This window comes from Geotrypetes seraphini, chromosome 12, assembly GCF_902459505.1.
Source record: "Geotrypetes seraphini chromosome 12, aGeoSer1.1, whole genome shotgun sequence".
Taxonomy (NCBI): Eukaryota; Metazoa; Chordata; class Amphibia; order Gymnophiona; family Dermophiidae; genus Geotrypetes; species Geotrypetes seraphini.
This window is the reverse complement of record NC_047095.1, coordinates 37001952-37022544: the sequence shown is the minus strand read 5'-3', so window position 1 is coordinate 37022544 and position 20593 is coordinate 37001952. Positions and strand designations below refer to the sequence as shown.

General features: G+C 46.3%; 1 protein-coding gene across 3 annotated transcripts in view; it reads right to left on the bottom strand.

The window, feature by feature from the left end:
• The window catches only part of FUBP1 (far upstream element binding protein 1), a 288549-nt gene that overhangs the window by 267249 nt on the left and 707 nt on the right, over positions 1-20593 (bottom strand). For all 3 annotated transcript variants that reach the window (XM_033916010.1, XM_033916009.1, XM_033916011.1), the window contains exon 2: positions 5471-5561. In XM_033916010.1, coding sequence (XP_033771901.1) covers positions 5471-5561 — 91 coding nt within the window. The remainder of the gene's footprint in view (positions 1-5470; positions 5562-20593) is intronic.

Genomic DNA, 20593 nt, shown 5'->3' with positions numbered 1-20593 from the left:
TCTGGAAACCACAGGATGTGCATAAAGAGGTTTCCCTTGAAGAGGCTGGTGGAAAGCAGCAATTGCACTAAGATGGACTCTAATCCAGTGGTTCCCAACCCTGTCCTGGAGGAACACCAGGCCAATCGGGTTTTTAGGCTAGCCCTAATGAATATGCATGAAGCAAATTTGCATGCCTATCACTTCCATCATATGCAAATCTCTCTCATGCATATTCATTAGGGCTAGCCTGAAAACCCGATTGGCCTGGTGTTCCTCCAGGACAGGGTTGGGAATCACTGCTCTAATCGATGTAGACTTGAAGCCAGATTGACACAGATGCAAAAGATAGTCCAAAACAGAGGACAATAGGGCATGTTGAGGCTCCTTGTGCTGAGAAAAACACCAAGTAGAGAATCTAGTCCATTTCTAGGAATAGCATTGTCTAGTAGCAGGCTTCCTTGAAGCTTCCAAAACATCCGCACAGCTGGTGAAAACTGAAGGGGAGTTACGCTGAAAGGAACCAAGCTGTCAGGTGTAGCGACTGCAGGTTGGGATGAAGCAGAGATCCCTGATGCTGCGTAAGCAGAGATGGAAACACTGGTAGAAGGACGGGCTCCCTGCGGCTGAGTTGCAGAAGGAGGGAGTACCAAGGTTGCCTGGGCCACCGAGGAGCAATCAGAATCATAGTGGCCCGATCGGACTTGAGTTTGACCAGAGTCTTCTGAATGAGAGGAAACGGAGGAAACGCATACAGAAAAAAATTTGCCCAGTCCAGAAGAAAAGCATCTGCCTCGAGACGATGAGGAGTGTAGATCCTGGAGCAGAACTGAGGCAGTTTGAAGTTGTGGGGAACTGCAAAGAGGTCTATCTGAGGCGTTCCCCACAGGGAGAAGATTTGATGAAGGGGCGTGGAATGGAGAGCCCATTCGTGAGGCTGGAGAAGACGACTCAAGTTGTCCGCCAAGGCATTGTCCCTGAATGTAGACAGCTTTGAGGAAGGCGTTGTGGCGAATCGCCCAATCCCAAACTTTCAGAGCTTCCTGACAGAGGGAGGCCGATCCCATGCCTCCCTGCTTGTTGACATAATACATGGCGACCTGATTGTCCGTACGGATGAGGACCACCATATCGTGAAGCAGATGCTAAAAAGCAATGAGAGCATTGAAAATCGCCCTGAGTTCCAGGAGATTGATATGGCACAGACGATCCGCACTCGTCCAATAGCCCTGGGTGCGGAGACCGTCCAGATGAGCCCCCCAAGCATAGGTCGAGGAGTCGGTCGTGAGGACCTTCTGATGGGTAGGTATGTGAAACAGCAAACCTCTGGAAAGATTGGAAGAGAGCATCCACCAGCGAAGCGACTGCAGCAGAGCAGGAGAGACCTGAATGTGATGAATCAGAGGATCGGAGATCTACGACCACTGAGAAGCCAGGGTCCACTGAGGAATCCGCAGGTGAAGTCTGGCAAAAGGCGTCATGTGAACCGTAGAGGCCATGTGGCCCAGGAGCACCATCATGTGTCTCGCCAAGATGGACGGATGAGAAGAGACAGAGTGACAAAGATGAAGAAGAGCCGCCAGGCACTGAGGAGGAAGGAACGCTCTGAGTTGAATAGTATCCAGAACAGCTCCGATGAAGGGGAGAGACTGTGAAGGCTGAAGATGGGATTTGGGAAAATTGATCTCGAATCCCATACTCTGTAGAAACCAGATTGTCCTCTGAGTGGCCCGGACAGCCCCCTGAGACGTGGAATCCTTGATGAGCCAGTCGTCGAGGTAGGGAAACACCTGCAGACCATGGTTCCTGAGTGCTGCAGCCACCACAACCAGGCATTTGGTGAAGACTTTGGGAGATGAAGCAAGGCCGAAAGGGAGCACTCTGTACTGAAGATGAAGGTATCCCACCCGAAATCTGAGGTATTGACGGGAGGCCGGATGGATGGGAATATGAGTGTAGGCCTCCTTGAGATCCAGGGAGCATAACCAGTCGTTCTGCTCGAGGAGGGGATAGAGAGAGGCCAGGGTCAACATGCGAAACTTCTCCCTGACCAGGAACTTGTTGAGCACCCTGAGGTCCAAAATAGGACGCAGGTCGCCTGTCTTCTTCGGAACAAGAAAGTACCGGGAGTAAAACCCCTTGTTCTGTTGGTCCACCGGGACCGGCTCGACGGCCCGAAGTTGGAGCAAAGTCTGAGCCTCCCGAAGAAGAAGGGCGGTCTAGGTTAAGTTGGAAGGATACTCTCTTGGAGGATGTTCCGGAGGAACATGATGGAACTGAAGAGAATATCCCTCTCTTACGATGAAAAGGACCCAGAGATCAGTGGTAATAGTCGTCCATCGATGGTAAAAATGATGGAGACGACCTCCGATGGGTAAAAGCGGGGAGGGCAGAACGATGGAAGTTATGCTCCCTACGAGACAGTCAAAAAAGCTGGGGAGCCTTAGGGACAGTAGAAGGCTGAGGTTTTTGCTGGGGCTTCTGCTGATGCTGCCTCTTTACTGGCGGGGGCCTGCTTTGGCGGGTAGCGCCTTTGATAAATCATAGGAGGACGAGAAGGACGAGAGATAGCAGGCTTGGGCTTCTGGCGGAGAATAGACTGAAAAAGATTTTTCACGTTTGGACAGCTTCTCCGTTGCCGCCTCGATGGACTCGTCGAAAAGGTCCGCTCCCGCACAGGGAACGTTCGCCAGCCTGTCCTGGAGATTCGGGTCCATATCAATGGTGCGAAGCCACGCTAAACGTCTCATGGCCACCAAACAAGCAGCCGCTCTGGCCGAGAACTCAAAGGCGTCGTAAGACGATTACATCATCTGCAGGCGGAGTTGTGACAAGGCCAGCACCTCCGAATACTCGAAGCAAGCCTGAGAGTCCAGATAGGGTAAAAATTTCTGAAGAATGGATAGAAAAAACACAAAGTAGGTTGCAAAATGAAAACTGTAATTTAAGACTCGAGAAGCCATCGAGTTCTGGTAGATGCGCCTGCCAAATCTGTCCATGGTTTTGCCCTCCCGGCCAGGAGGAGTAGAAACATAGACCTGGGAGGGATGAGATCACTTCAGAGAGGATTCAACCAAGGGAGACTGGTGCGAGAGCTGTGCCCCGTCGAAGCCCTTATGGTGCACCGTGCGGTATCGAGCATCCAACTTCCCCGGGATGGAATATGGGGTCTCGAAGCATCTCATGAAAGTCTGGTCCAGAAGCTTGTGTAGAGGCAGGCGTAGAGACTCGGCAGGAGGTTGAGGAAGATGCATCGTCTCCAGATACTCCTTCGAGAACTTGGAACCGAATCCAGGGTGATATCCAGATCCACCGCCATCTGCCTCAGGAAGGACGAGAATGACAACTGGTCCGCCAGGGCCGGGCCTTGAGGCGGGCTCGAAGAAGATGAGGCGGCCTGGTCCACCGATGCCAAGGACCAGCACGGCTAGAACGAACCCCCGCAGTCCTCGAGTTCCAGCATAGGAGGAGGGGGCGAGTACTCTGGAGAAAACTCCCGGAAAGGTTGCTTCCGACGAGGCGAGGCATGCCTCGATGAATGCTTCGAAGAATGTCTCGATCGATGACCAGAGCTGTGTCGAGAAGCAGGCCTCGAGCGACGAGGCAAGCGGCGCCCAGACGAGGCAGCCACCAAGTAGATGGGACTGGAGGCTGTGGATCGAAGCATCAGAGGCTGAGATGAGGCTCCCCGAGGCGCTCCCCAAGGTTTGAGGCCCGGCATCACGGAGGAAGGGTCCGGGCCAGACAAGCCATGCATCGAGGGTATCGGTTCCAAAGGTGGCATGGGCAAAGACTCTGCTCCTTGCGAGACATGCCCCGAAGCCAGACCAAACATTCGCCGAGATTCTGTTCCCAGCAGCGAGAGTGTGCGCCGAGGAGGCACCGGAGGCGGCTCGACTTCGCAGGAGGCTTCCGTGTGACATTGGATGGCACCGCAGCATGCTTCGGAGTCGAGGCCGGCACGAACGAGGCAGGCTTGAGCAGACTCGAGGCCGAAGATGTAGAATCGGAAGTCGAAGGCGTGGCGCTCTGTGAAGAGGGCAGCACCGGGGACGCCTCCATGCCAAACAGCGACTCCCACAAAATACAGTGACGCTTAAACGCACGTGCTGTGAGCGTGGAGCAAGGCCAGCACGATTTCGGAAGGTGTTGAGGCCCAAGACACTGAAGGCAGCGTCGATGCGGGTCCGTCAACGAAATTGCGCGCTGGCACTTGACACACTTTTTAAAACCGGTAACAGGCCAGGGACATAGGCCGAAAAAGCTACGCCGCAAGGTCGAAGCCGCGAGGCCGCGGCCACGCGACCTGCCCGGTCGAACGATTGAATGAAATTTTCAAAAAAATTTTTTTTTTTTTTTTTAAACAACAAAACGCAACGTGAGCCAACGAGAATGAGCACAAACAAAACTCAAACCCCCAAACCCGCGGGCACAGAAGGCACAATAAAGGAACTTCTCGCAGAGAGTTTCAAAGGCAAACTTCTCAGCTCCGCGGAAGAGAAAGAACTGAGGAGACACGCCAAGTGCATCGGGCAGGAAGGCACTCGCGCATGCGCGGTGTGGGCAACTCAAAACTTCTAAAAGTTTCTACAAGCAAGTATGCTTGTGAGATGTCCGCATTGGGGCTCCGTTGGATGACGTCACCCACTAGTGAGAATACCTGCCTGCTTGTCCTGGGATAAGCAGCCTCTTCACAGCACTGCCTCTGCTGGCCGGCTGCCACCGCTGCTGCTTTGGAAGACCTATGGGTATATTTGATCTCACAAGGAGAGGGAGGGGGGATAAGGTCGGATGGCGAGAAGCCAGACCTGTGTGGGAGAAGGGGATTGGATGGGGACATGGATGCTGGACCACAATTTGGGGATGGGGTGGGGAAAGGAGGGAACAGGGATGCTAGGCTCATGGTGTGGGGGGGAGAAGAGGAGACATGGATCCTGGATTGCAAGTGGGTGAGAGAAGAGGGGGGAACATAAATGCTAGACCTGCAGGGGGAAGAGGAGAGGGAAGGGAACATGGATGCTCGACACTTAAGTAGAGAGGGTAAGATATGCCAAACCATGGGGAGTAGGGAAAGGATTCAGAGTGCAAGCGAGAGAGGTGGTGGATGGGGACATGGATGCTAGACTCTCAAGTGGGGGAGGGGGAGATGTTAGAAAGGAAGAGTAACAAAGATCAGATATGGAATGGGAAGGGAGGAAGAGATTCATAGCCACTGGAGAGAGGGAAAGAAATGCCAGACTATGGGGGCCAAGGAAGGGATTCAGGCTGCAAGTGAGAGGGATGGTATTTAGAGGGAGAAAGAACTGCAGTTGGAGTGAGAGGGAATGCAGGAGGCTGGAACCTGAAAAAAGGCAGGAAGGAATTTCAGGCCTCCAGACAAGAGAATTCTACACAAAACACTACAAATAAACTACAGAATTTTCAAAATTTTTGTGCAAATTATCATCAAGAGTAAAATATCTAGGACAAATAATTCTAAACTAGAGCTTACCTCCATCATCAAGAGGTCTTTTTTGTCCACCATAACCATAATCATTAGAATTCAGTGTTCCTCCAGAATCTCCTCCAATTTTTGCTGCAATCTATTAAAAATAATAGAGCATACAGATTAAATATTGAAAACAAGGTCATATTTTACAATTATATTTGAAACAGTTCTTTGAAAATGACACTCAATTATATGTGCTGCATTTGTATTTGGTGATAAACAACTGAAGAAAAAGTCTCTGATGTACCTGGTTCCAGGACATAGTTTTCTTCAAAATGATTAGGTTTCTTGTTGAAGGCAGCTTCCAATCAACCACAGTAGAAGCAAAATACCTGCATTGGAATGTCATCTGAATGTTGCACATTTTTGTAAAATACGAGCGTAAATCAAAAAGTAAAGGCAAAATACTTTTAACAGCTTTAATAGAAGTTCCTCTCTACAAAAGTGGAAATAAGGAAGAAGTAGGGAATTACAGACCAGTAAGCCTGACTTCTGTGGTAAGCAAATTAATAGAAACACTTTTAAAACAGAGAATGGTCAAGTTTCTGGAATCCTGTGGATTACAGGACCGGAAGCAACATGGATTCACTAGAGCAGGGGTCTCAAAGTCCCTCCTTGAGGGCCGCAATCCAGTCGGGTTTTCAGGATTTCCCCAATTAATATGTATGAGATCTATGTGCATTCACTGCTTTCAATACAAATGGGGAAATCCTGAAACCCGACTGGATTGCGGCCCTCAAGGAGGGACTTTGAGATCCCTGCACTAGAGGAAGGTCTTGTCGGACAAATCTGATCAATTTCTTTGACTGGGTGACCAGAGAATTGGATAGAGGATGTGCATTAGATGTGGTGTATTTAGATTTTAGCAAAGCCTTTGACGGTGTTCCACACAGATGTCTAATAAATAAACTGAGTACCCTCAGGATGGGTCCTGGATGGTTACCAGTGACATGCCTCAAGGTTCTGTTCTTGGGCCTCTTCTTTTTAACATTTTTATAAGTGATATTGCTGAAAGGTTGTCGGGTAAGATTTGCCTCTTTGCAGATGATACCAAAATCTGCAATAGAGTAGACAAGCCGGATGTTGTGAATAACATGAAGAAAGACCTGGCGAAGCTTGAAGTATGGTCTGAAATTTGGCAGCTAAAATTTAATGCTAAGAAATGCAAAGTCATGCATTTGGGCTGCAAAAACCCGAGGGAACGGTACAGATTAGGGAGTGAAGAGCTTATGTGCACGACAGAAGAGCGGGACTTGGGTGCGATTGTATGTGATGCTCTTAAGGTGGCCAAACAGGTTAAGAACATAGGAATTGCCTCTTCTGGGTCAGATCAGTGGTCCATCGTGCCCAGCAATCCGCTCATGCAGCGGCCCTTAGGTCAAAGGAACTTGTCTAACTTTGTCTTGAATTCCTGGAGGGTGTTTTCCCCTATAACAGACTCCGAAGAGTGTTCCAGTTTTCTACCACTCTCTGGGTGAAGAAGTATTTCCTTACATTTGTACAGAATCTATCCCCTTTTATCTTTAGAGAGTGCCCTCTCATTCTCTCTACCTTGGAGAGGGTGAACAACCTGTCTTTATCTACTAAGTCTATTCCCTTCATTATCTTGAATGTTTCGATCATGACCCCTCTCAGTCTCCTCTTTTCAAGGGAGAAGAGGCCCAGTTTCTCTAATCTCTCACTGTATGGCAACTCCTCCAGCCCCTTAACCATTTTAGTCGCTCTTCTCTGGACTCTTTCGAGTAATACCGTGTCCTTAATGTACGGTGACCAGTGCTGGATGCAGTATTCCAGGTGAGGGCATACCATGGCCCGGTTCAGCGGCATGATAACCTTCTCCGATCTGTTAGTGATCCCCTTCTTAATCATTCCTAGTACGCTGTTTGCCCTTTTTGCCACTGCTGCACATTGTGCGGACAGCTTCATTGGCTTGTCAACTCCCAAATCTCTTTCCTAGGGGGTCTCTCCAAGTACGGCACCAGACATCGTGTATAAGATTTTTGTTACCAACATACATCACCTTACACTTATCCACGTTAAACCTCACTTGCCATGTCGCAGCCCATTTCTCGAGCATGTCACGTTGCAGGTCTTTGCAATCCTCCTGCGTCTTCACTACTCTTAATAACTTCATATTGTCTGCAAATTTAATCACCTCACTTGTCGTACCAACTTCCAGGTTGTTTATAAATATGTTGAAGAGCACTGGTCCAAGCACCGAAGCCTACGGCACTCTATTCGTGACACTTTTATAATCTGAGTATTGTCCAGTTACCCTCGCTCTGTTTCCTATCCGCCAGCCAGATTTTAATCCACGTGAGTATTTCACCCTCGATTCCATGGCTCGCAATAGTCATTCATGCAGAACCTTGTCGAACACTTTCTGAAAATCCAGATATACAATGTCGACCGGGTCACCCTTGTCTATCTGCCTGTTTACTCCCTCGAAGAAGTGCAGCAAATTCGTCAAGCAAGAGCTTTCTTTGCTGAACCCATGCTGGCTGGTCTTCATCAGATTGTATCCGTCAAGGTGATCAATGATGCGGTCCTTTATCAGCGCTTCTACCATCTTTCCTGGTACCGAGATCAGACTCACCGGTCTGTAGTTCCCAGATCTCTCCTCGAACCTTTCTTGAAGATCAGCGTGACATTCGCCACTTTCCAGTCTTCCGGAATCCTTCCTGACTTGATCGGCAGATTGGCTATTAGTTGAAGCAGTTCAGCTATAGCCCCTTTCAGTTCCTCGATTACCCTCAGATGGATGCCATCCGGTCCCGTAGTTTTATCGTTTTTAAGCCTATCAATCTGCCTGCATACCTCTTCTAGACTGACCGTCAACCCTGTCAGTTTCCAGTCTTCATTTCCTGCGTATTGCTTCCGGTATGTTGTGTATATCCTCTTCGGTAAATACAGACGCAAAAAAATGTTTTCAGTTTATCGATGATGCCTTTAGCACTCCCTTTATTCCATGGTCAACCAATGGCCCCACCGCTTCCTTCGCGGGTCATTTCTCCTTAATATATCGAAAGAATGGCTTGAAGTTTTTTGCCTCCTTGGCTATTTTTTCCTCATAGTCTCTTTTGGATCCTCTTACCGCCTTTAGGCACCTGCTTTGATGTTTTGTGCTTTTTCCCGTTTTCGTCCGTTTTTGACCTTTTCCATTCCTTAGTCTTCTTGTCTCTGATCGCTTCCTTCACTACTACAGTGAGCAATGTCGGTTCTATGTTCTTTTTTTCTTTTGATCCCTTGTTGATACACGGTATATATAGATTTTGCGCCTCGGTGACTTGTGTCCTTAAAAGGGTGCCATGCTTGCTCTAGCATCTAATATAATAAAGCCTTAAACGCGCATGCGCACTCCCACCTGTGTGCTCCCGTTTTCCGTGTGCTGTAGGGACCCGCAGGCAGGAGTGTGCAGAGCCTGTCGGCCGTGGCGGCTCTTGCCATCTGAAGGATGTGAAATGGCCAGGGTGACGTCAGCGGGGGCCGGAACGGACTTTAATTCCTGTCTCCCAGGATTCTCCTCCTGCTCCGGCTAGGCCCAAGTAAAAAAAACAAAAAACCCCCAGAGCTTGCTTCGAGTCCGGCAAGGGCTGCGGGTCCGATTCAAGCAGCATCTGCAGCACTCTACATATTCAAGCAGCGTCTGCAGCACTCTACATACGCTGCTTCGGGGCCTTCTACTGCCCTGATTTGCTGGGAAGTAGACTCAATACCCAGTTTTCTGCACCATCTGCCATATGTATGACTACATTACATTACATTACATTAGGGATTTCTATTCCGCCTGTGCCTTGCGGTTCTAGGCAGGATTACATTATAGAAGATATCTGGACAGTTCCAGTAGAATTACATTTCAGGATAGGAGTATATTACAGTAACAGTAAAGAGTTATGATACTTCAAGTTCACAGAAGATAATACTTGTCACAGAAGTTATTACATATAACAGAAGATAGTGCATTTTGCAGAGGTAATACATGGCAACTCGATCGTTTAAATCGGGTGTAAAGTAGAAGAGTTACATTACATTTTAGGTCACAGACTAAAGAGATAGTATAGATGGGTGTTTCCGAAGTCGTTGGTTGGGAACTCATTGGGTGGTGGTTAGAGTGATGGGAGATATTTTTTGAACAGTAGTGTTTTTATTTCTTTGCGGAACTCTTTTATGTCTGTTGTTTTGGTCAGTAATTTTGAGATGTCAGAGTCTATTTTAGCTGCCTGTGTCCCCAGGAGGTTGTCGTATAGTTTCTTACGACAAGTTCCGTTGAGTGGTGGATAGGTGAAAAGGTTCTGTGTTCTCCTTCTGGGAGGCAGTCTTACGTATGCGCTCGATGTGGAGAACTGGAAAGCTTGAGGAAGCAAGTCAGACTCCTGGGGAGCAGAATACTGGAACTGGAGGCACTTCATGCAGTGGAGGAGAAAGACAGAGATACAGAGATGATCAAGACAGAGCACACCATCGAGGAAGAAGTCCGGGACCTGGAGAACTTCATAGAAGAGGCATACAAGGAGGCCGTGGAAAAGCACCAACTACAGTGGGACCGCCAGGATACGCCTACAGAGATTGTGGACCAGCAGACGGACAGACAGCAGGAGGAAATGTAGGATGCAGCAGCATGATCTGGAAGCAGCATATGGAACACACAAGAAGACAATCGCCAGGATGAGAGGAAATGGATAACAACAAAGGACACGGACCTACGACTGGAGAGATGGACATACACCAGGGACACGGACCTGCAACTGGATAATCAAGAGAAGATAGAGAGGACAGTAATCATCGTGGGGGACTCTATCATCAGGCAAGTCGACAGCCACATAGCGGAAGGAAGACTGGATCAATTGGTGACCTATCTACCCGGAGCTAAGGTACTAAGGTAGAAGATATAGTGAGCCGCATCGATAGGATTGTCAATAGTGTGGAAGAGGACACGGCAGTGGTGATCCATGTGGGGACGAACAACGTGAGCAACAGGAACTGCAACAGAGAAGTACTGAAGGACCAGTTCCGGATGCTAGGAGAGAAGCTGAAGACCAGAACACAGAGGATAGCATTCTCGGAGATCCTGCCGGTACCCAGGGCAGATGAAAAGAGACAGATGGAGCTGCAAGCAATCAACGCGTGGATGAGGCACTGGTTTGAGGAAGAAGGATTCCACTTCGTATGCAACTGGACAACGTTCTGGGGGAAGAACAGGCTATTCAGGAAGGACGGACTACACCTCAGCAGAGATGGAATGAGGCTACTTGCAAGCAACATCAAGAGAGAAGTTGAGAAGTTTTTAAACTAGGAAGAAGGGGAAAGCCGACAGTCGACCAAGAGAGAGAGTCGATGATTCGGGAACCGGTATACTCGGAGGATACCGTGCAGGAAGATGGAGGGGAGGACTCACCAGATCGCGGACAGGACAGACCGAAAGAGACACAAGAGGGAAGGACATGCAAGAAGGGAACAGGCTGCAAACTCAAGTGTATGTACACAAACGCAAGGAGCCTTAGAAATAAGATGGGTGAACTAGAAGCTGTGGCACAAAAGGATGACATCGACATCATCGGCATCACGGAAACATGGTGGACTGATGAAAGTGTCTGGGACACGGTGCTACCGGGATACAAACTATACCACAGACAGAGTAGCTCAAAAGGGAGGAGGCATTGCCATATACGTCAAAGAGGGAATTGAATCTACTGGAGAGAACATGCCACAACGGACAGATAAGTTAGAGTCTCTATAGATCAAAATTCCAGGAACAAATGGACCAGAAACAAGGATAGGCATCTACTACCGACCCCCAGGGCAGTCAGAAGAAACTGATGAAGAAATGATGGATAAGATTGAACACAACTGCAAAGGAGGCAATGCAGTTGTCATGGGCGACTTCAACTATCCGGGGATAGAATGGAACCTAGGCACCTCCAGCTGTGCTAGAGAGACCAAGTTCCTAGATACTGTAGGTGATTGCTTCCTGAAGCAACTTGTCAAGGGAAATACAAGAGGAGATGCAATTCTGGACTTAGTTCTAAATGGGCTGCGAGGACTGGCACAGGATGTAGAAGTAGAAAGGACGCTGGGAAACAGCGATCACAATATGATCCGCTTCAACCTGAAATAGGGGCGAAACATCAGCCCAGAACAACGGCCACGGCCCTAAACTTCCGGAAAGGAAACTACGAAGTGATGAGATGCATGGTGGGGAAGAAAATTAAGAAGAGGATAAACAATATAACAACGCTGGAGCAAGCTTGGTTTCTTTTTAAGGATACGGTCACCGAGGCGCAAAATCTATATATACCACATATCAACAAGGGATCAAAGAGGAAAAAGAATAGAGAACCGGCGTGGCTCACTGTAGAAGTTAAGGAAGCAATCAATGACCAAAAAAAAAAACTAATTTAAAAAATGGAAAAGATCGAAAACGGCTGAAAACTGGAATAAGCACAAACAACATCAACGCAGGTGCCATAAGGCGGTAAAAGTGGCAAAAAGTGACTAAGAGGAAAGAATAGCCAAGGAGGCGAAAAATTTCAAGTCGTTCTTTCGATATATTAAAGGAAAACAACCCGCGAGGGAAGCAGTGGAACCGTTGGATGACCAAGATACAAAGGGAGCACTAAAGGAGGACAAAAAAATTGCCGATAGACTGAACACATTTTTTGCACCTGTATTTACTAAAGAGGATGTACACAGCATACCGGAAGCCATTAGGTTATATGCTGGAAGTGAAAACGGGAAACTGACAGGGTTGACCATCAGCCTAGAAGAGGTATACAGGCAAATTGATATGCTTAAGAGCGATAAATCCCCGGGACCAGATGGCATCCATCCGAGGGTCATCAAGGAACTGAAAGGGACCATAGCTGAGCTACTTCAACTAATAGCCAATCTGTCGATCAAAATGGGAAAGATTCCGGAGGACTGGAAGGTTGCGAATGTTACGCCGATCTTCAAAAAAAGTTCGAGGGGAGATCCGGGAAACTACAGACAGGTGAGTCTGACCTCGGTACCCGGAAAGATGATAGAGGCACTGATAAAGGACCACATCATTGATCACCTTGACGGACACGGTCTGATGAGGACCAGCCAGCACGGTTTCAGCAAGGGCAGATCTTGTTTGACGAACTTGCTGCACTTCTTCGAGGGAGTAAACAGGCAGATAGATAAGGGTGACCCAGTCGACATTGTATATCTGGACTTTCAGAAGGCGTTCGACAAGGTTCCACATGAACGACTACTTCGGAAAATTGCGAGCCATGGAATCGAGGGAGAATACTCACGTGGATTAAAAACTGGCTGGAACATAGGAAACAGAGAGTGGGGGTGAATGGTCAATACTCAGACTGGAAGAGCGTCACCAGTGGGGTGCCGCAGGGCTCGGTGCTTGGACCCATACTCTTCAACATCTTTATAAACGATCAGGATATAGGTACGACGAGCGAGGCGATTAAATTTGCGGATGACACAAAGTTATTCAGAGTAGTGAAGACACAGGGGGATTGCGAAGATCTGCAACATGACATAACCAGACTCGAGGAATGGGCATCGACATGGCAGATGAGATTCAACGTGGATAAATGTAAAGTAATGCATGTCAGTAAAAAAAGATTGAAACATTCAAGATACTGAAGGGGATAGACTTAGTAGATAAGGACAGGTTGTTCACTCTCTTCAAGGTAGGGAGAACAAGAGGGCACTCTTTAAAGTTGAAAGGGGATAGATTCCGTACAAACGTAATGAAGTTCTTCTTCACCCAGCGAGCGGTAGAAAACTGAAACGCTCTTCTGGAGGCTGTTATAGGGGAAAACAACCTCCAGGGATTCAAGACAAAGTTAGACAAGTTCCTCCTGAATCAGAATGTACACAGGTAAAGCTAGTCTCAGGGCACCGGTCTTTGACCTAAGGGCCACCACATGAGTGGACTGCTGGGCATGATGGACCACTGGTCTGACCCAACAGCGGCAATTATTATGTTCTTATATCACTTTTCCACAGTCCCCATGCAAGACAACATTTGTTGTATTGCTCACCTAGGTTCTGCAGGGTAGTTTTTTAGTTGCTCCCGAAACCAGGTGAGCACCGCTTGCTTTACTTCATCAACACATGTGAATCTGCAACCTCACAGTGTCTCCTTCAGTGGAGACATAAGATGTGATAATTGTTAGGCACCAGATCCGGGCTGTAAGGATGATGTGGAAGACGTTCAAACCCAAACTGCTGCACTGTCTTTTCTGTCACTGCTGCAGTATGAGGATGTGCGTTGTCATAGTGCAGCAAGACTATTTTGGACAATGTTCCTCTTCCTTTGCTGTGAATTGCAGATTAATTTTGCAAGGCGGTATAATTTTCACTGTTCACAATTTACTAATGCGCCAGAACAGGCCCCATCATGTCCCAAAAGAAGGTTAACATGATTTCTTCTTCGCTGGAGAAGACAGATGTCTCCACTCCATGCTTTGTCTTTTGTTCTCTGGGTCGTAATGAAGCACTCATGTCTCATCACTGGTTACAATTCTCTCCAGAATACTCAGGAGAACGCTAAACAAATGGGACTGCTAAAATTCCTATTTGAAAGAGTGTCCCCCCAGAGCCTTGAAGGCCACAAAACAGCACTGACCGAAAGGAAGGACTGGGGAGAAGAGACTACAGCAAGACCCCTCTGCAAAGCTGACCACACCAATGTCCCCTGAAACAGAACATCGCAATCAGTCAACCAGTACCGAACAGCCACAGTTGCTAATTGGAACGAACAGAATCAATTAAAAAATCTCCACAACGGGAGTCGGCACAGTCCCAAAGGGACCGCTGAATGGAATCATGCGCCCACCAAAAACTTCCACGCGAATGGTCCGATGCCAAGCCTTTGGGTGGATTTTGGTTTTTTAAACCTCGGAAGTGAGTCAGGAGCGCAAAAAGGACGGAAACTCTGTACCATTTTGCTCGGGCCCAAATCGCTTAAAGGAAGGAAGAGGCCCCGATGAAACCAAAAGTGAACGGAAGCCTTAAAGAAATTCCCCCCTTCCTGCCGAAAAACATTAGCCAAACTGTTACCCGAGCACCAGACAGAGCAGGGAGAGCTGTTAGTCTGCCGTTTTCAAACACGTGCAGCCAAAAAGGAAATGGAAAACAGGTTCCATTAGGTACTTTTTAACTGCCCTCTCAAAAAGAGAGGCAAAACCCACTGAAACCATAGAAAAGACAGCATATCAAGGGGGAAAGCGCAGAAAGGCAACACATACTCGCTGCCCTTGCAGTCCGGTTTTCAGATAATACCGGTGCTGTCAGGGGTTGAGACAATGCCTCTATTGCCCTATACTCCCTATGGCTTTTTTTTCCATGTGAGGGAGTCAGGAGTGCTGGGCCACTATCAGGTAAAACCATAGGGGATGGGTAGGGAAATGGCACCACCAGTTGTACCCAGCTATAGGCATCCAGAAAGCCTAATCCCCTTGCTCAATGAAGTTAGCATAACTAAAATAGGAACCCAGCTGTGCCTGGAGCCTTCCAGGTCACCCTGAATAGCAGATGAAACCAGGAGCAGGAGAAAGACCATCCATCTGCCTGTGGAGATAGAGAATACCGGAGTTCCAGAGAGCAGACCATCACATATATGCCAGAGCTCAACTTTGTGCTCTCTATCTTCGTCTGCTGTTAGATGGACTTAGCCCATTCGTCTGGATTCATCTGCTGATAAGGAAATGGTTGCTGCTTTGCAATTTATGGGCAATGTATGTCTCCTACTGTAATCAAAATGGACCAGATATTGGAATCTCAAAATTTTGTGAACCAAAGTGGTGTGCAAACAGTTGGATCAGCAGGAATGCATGCCATTTGTGTTTGTGCACTTCATCAGAATATAAAGTTCATGAAAATTACAAGGAACTTCTTGGCAAAGCAGTTTGCAGCCTGAATCCTAAATTCCATCGCTGTGAAGAGTGCCCTGGACCAGAAGGAGAGGAATCTGCAATTGCTAGCTATTTCGAAGACAGTGATCCAGAAGAACTTATCATGTACAAGCAGCAAGCTCATACTGATCAGGATACCTTGGAAACAAAGCATGACAACAGAAAGATTTACTCAGGAAGTTACAACAAAAATTTGAAATTTGTCATGTCATCACTATATAGCAAATTATCAGAATTTGCATCTGAAAACTCTTGAAAGCAACCTGAAGATGAGCTTAATGTGCTAATAGACTGATGAAAATTATTCATTTGCAAGGTTTTTATTGGTAGAATAGGTCAGACACTTCATTTGCTGTCTATTTCCGTCACAATCAATAGTTGCAATTTGTGAATTTTTGTGTTATCAGTGATTGTGCCATGATACAATCGCTGTGCATGTTTTCATGAAAGAATTCATCAAGTATATAAAGGCAATGTTTGCTCAAATATGCCACATCCACTACTTAGTGATGGCTCCTACTGCTCAAAACAAAAATTTCAATAATTTTCTTCATTTGTGCCATCATAAAAGATATTTTGGAATGACTGCCAAATGGAATTTTTCTTTTTGCTACAAGTCATGTTAAGTCACCATGTATGGCATTGGAAGTACAACAAAGCACTTTAGCAGCTACAGCAAGCTTGCAAGGTCCACTTGAATGCCAGATTCTCACATCTAAAGATCTTTTTGACTTTTACAATGAAAGTATTCATGGAGTTAAATTTACTTTCATCAGCAAAGAGTAAACTGAACAAGAAAGAACATTGCAAGAGGATTCCAACATGGCCACAATTTAGCAGGAACAAAATAAAAATCATAATTTTTTGCCAATCGATGAAATGACAGTTCAGTTTAACAAGGTTTCAAATGATGCAACATCATTTTTAGCCAATATTAGTGACAATGATGAAAAAGGAATTCTAGTAGAAGACCTTCGGCCATGGCAATATATTGCTTGTATTTATGACAGAGTGATAGATTTGAAAACATATGTGAAACCTCTACTGAACAGAGATGCCTTAATAAGCTTTATGCATCTGCATGGCTCAACAAGTTCCTTTTACTGCCATTCAAGAAGCGATACTTGCTGGGTTCCAAAGCAGAATATCATTGCAATTACTCCAGCTCCATCACTGACATCATCTGATCAGCAGTATAGTTTTCCTGTAATTAATCAGAAGCAGATTTATGAAGCCAAATGAAAGATCAAGTAGTCCAGATAATGCAGGTTTGGGATCCTGCGGAAAAGAAAACCACCTATGGCTGTTGTTGCATGGCTATTGGGCATAGCCCTTATGGCGATGGGGATACTGGTTTGTACACTTCTCCCTCTGTATTTGCGGTTTCCGTTTCTATGGATTCGTTTATTTGTGATTTTTTGACGCTGACTCCGCCCCCAAAAATTACATCATCACTAAAGTTCTTTTGCCTTTTATTGTACCAATAAAAAAGTTTATCGCTTACCATTCACTCTGGAAATCTCTGCTTTCATGCTTTCTCCCACAAATTTGCTGCTTCCATGCTTCCCAGTGTGCACTGAGAAAAACACTGCTTCCCAGCATCCATAGAGAGAACGGCTTATTCCGAGAATGCTTGCCTAATCCAAGCCCAGAAATCGCTGCTTGCCTCATCCAAGACCAGTCGCAGTTTCAATAATAAAAACAAAGGCTTTTTCTAACAACCGCGAACATTTAAAAAGTTATTTGTGGTTTTTCCATATTTGCACCTATGGTCTGCCTGCATCCACCACGAATACGGAGGGAGAAGTGTAGTGGCAAAGCCACCATGAACCAACGCAACACCTATTTCATATACATTTTCTAGCTTTCTAATGTGTATATCATGGGCTGTGCACACAAAATATCCCACACTTTTAAGTGAATTTATATTTCAATAAGGGCCACTACTCGGACTGGATGGGGGTCACGAGTGGTGTTCCGCTGCTATTTAATATATTCATAAATGATCTAGAAACAGGCACGAAGTGTGAGATAATAAAATTTGCGGACAATACAAAACTATTTAGTGGAGCTGGGACTAAAGAGGAATGCGAAGAATTGCAAAGGGACTTGAACAAATTGGGGGAATGGGCGGCGAGATGGCAGATGAAGTTCAACGTTGAGAAATGTAAAGTACAGTATTGCATGTTGAAAACAGAAACCCGAGGTACAACTATACGATGGGAGGGATATTATTGAATGAGAGCAACCAACAAAGGGACTTGGGGGTAATGGTGGACATGACAATGAAGCCGACGGCACAGTGCGCAACAGCCGCTAAGAAAGCAAATAGAATGCTAGGCATAATCAAGAAGGGTATTACAACAAGGACAAAAGAAGTTATCCTGCCATTGTATCGGGCGATGGTGCGCCCGCATCTGGAATACTGCGTCCAATATTGGTCTCCGTACCTTAGGAAGGATATGGCGTTACTCGAGAGGGTTCAGAGGAGAGCGACACGCTTGATAAAAGGGATGTAAAACCTCTCATACGCTGAGAGATTGGAGAAACTGGGTCTCTTTTCCCTGGAGAAGAGGAGACTTAGAGGGGATATGATAGAGACTTATAAGATCATGAAGGGCATAGAGAGAGTAGAGAAGGACAGATTCTTCAAACTTTCGAAAAATAAAAGAACAAGAGGACACTTGGAAAAGTTGAAAGGGGACAGATTTAAAACGAATGCTAGGAAGTTCTTCTTTACCCAACGAGTGGTGGACACCTGGAATGCGCTTCCAGAGGGCGTAATAGGGCAGAGTACAGTACAGGGGTTTAAGAAAGGATTGGACAATTTCCTGCTGGAAAAGGGGATAGAGGGGTATAAATAGAGGATTACTGCACAGGTCCTGGACCTGTTGGGCCGCCGCGTGAGCGGACTGCTGGGCATGATGGACCTCAGGTCTGACCCAGCAGAGGCATTGCTTATGTTCTTATGCTTGTAATCTTGTAAAGTAATATTTCCTCTTTCAGATGTTACTAGTTAGAAAAAGATTCAGACAGACTTTTTATAATTGACCCTGAAAATTTATAAATTTCAGCCCTTGTGTCAATGATGCAAAATTTGAAGGAACGTTCTGATGCAGCTAGTCATACTGAATTACTGCAAATTTTACAGTGTAGTATCCAGTGCAAGGATAATCTATGATTAAAATCTGAAGTCTATATCTACTTTGGCTCTGGAGCTACATAGCAGCTGATAAACTGGTCAAAATACTGTCACAACAAACTGCAACAAGTTTTAAGGCACAGTTTGAGCATCTCCCTCCCTTTTACAAAACTGATTCTACCTATCCTACTCCTTACCTCCTCTAGAAATCTCCAATGATCTTCCATTGTAACCCTCCGTGTATAATTCTTTTGTAATCCGCCTTGAACCGCAAGGTAATGGCGGAATAGAAATCTCTAATGCAGGGGTGCCCAATATGTCGATCGCAATCAACCCGTAGATCGCCAAGGCAAAGTGAGTCGATCGCGGAGCCCATCCCGGTTTTCGTTATAGACTCACTTTGCCTTGGCGATCTACCGGGCCGATCAGCTTTCCTCTCCCCGACGTCAATTCTACCATCAGAGAAGAAGTTTGGGCCAGCCAATTGCTGCCTGGCTGGGCCGGAACTTCCTCTCCGATGGCAGAATTGACGTCGGGGAGAGGAATGCTGGTCGTCCCAATGCAGGGAGAGCTTGGGGCAGCGGCAGCTTTGGGGCCTGTTACCCGATGGCGGCAGCTTGGGGGCCTGTTCCCCGATGGTGGCAGCAGTGGCTTGGTGGAGGGCAGGGAGAAAGAAAGAAAGGGGGCAGGCAGGGAGACAGAAGGGAAACAGAAAAATAGAAAGGGGGCGTGAAGAGAGAAAAAAAAGGGAGGCAGGGAGAAAGAAAGTTCATGGAGAGAGGAAGAAAAAGTTGGGGGAAGTAATGAGGTCTGGAGGAGAGGAAGCATACAGGCTGAAAGAAGAGAAGAAAGATTGGATGCACAGTCAGAAGAAGAAAGTGCAACCAGAGACTCATGAAATCACCAGACAACAAAGGTAGGAAAAATGATTTTTATTTTCAATTTAGTGATCAAAATGTGTCTTAATTTATATCTGCTGTCTATATTTTGCACTATGGCCCCCCTTTTACTAAACCACAATAGCGTTTTTTAGCGCAGGGAGCCTATGAGTGTTGAGAGCAGCGCTGGGCATTCAGCGCAGCTCCCTGCGCTAAAAACTGCTATTGTGGTTTAGTAAAAAGGGAGGGGGGTATATTTGTCTATTTCTGTATGGTTGTTACAGAGGTGACAGTGCATAGAGTCATCTGCCTTGACCCTCTTTGAAAAAACCCCGGAATAGGAATAATTAACATTTTCTCAGCATACAGTGTGCTTTGTATTTTATTTTTTTTTTTTAATTTTATTGTTGGTAGATCATTTTGACTTGGTCATTTTAAAAATAGCTCGCAAGCCCAAAAAGTGTGGGCACCCCTGCTCAAATGTAATGTAATGTAACACAGTTTTTAGCGCCAATCATGGTGGCAACAGCTCAAGCGCTAAAATCTGTGCTACAGTTTTCTAATAAGGGGGGGTGTAATGGGCTTTTGCATCCTTATGCTCATACTAGCATTGATGAAAGTAGCATAAAAAGTTGTGCTGGACGGCCAAAAATTAATATTTTTCATCAATTATTGTCAGCTTCATGAGCAGCTAAAAATTACATTTTATTCACTGCTATGTAGGCTGCTACCAGCACCCAGTAAAACAAAGGGGATGTATAGCTCAGTGACTATTGCAACTAAGGATCTGATATTTTAGGAAACTTTTTTTAATGCAGTGCTGATTCTGCATACAAATTTGAACAAAATCTGAGCCTTACCAAAAAAAAAAAAAAAAAGGCTACCCCACCATTAATTTTAGACCACTTGGTATTACCGATACTGCCGATTCAGGTCTTGAAATATAAAAGTAGGTTTCAATTTAGAGCCGATGTTTTTCCAAATTTTTTGTTTTCTAAAACCTGGACAGACGGTATACATCTAAAAACAATACTTTTCCCAATCTCTCAACTCTCCTCTATTACTAGTGTTCCAATCGACTAAAAACCACTCGCTTCCTTCCTGCTGAGAAGGAATGGCGAGACAACACGTGGGCATATGGAACACGGACAAACACCGTCCGTTCGCCCTTCTCCCTCCTATCACGGCATGGCCTTGATCTCCT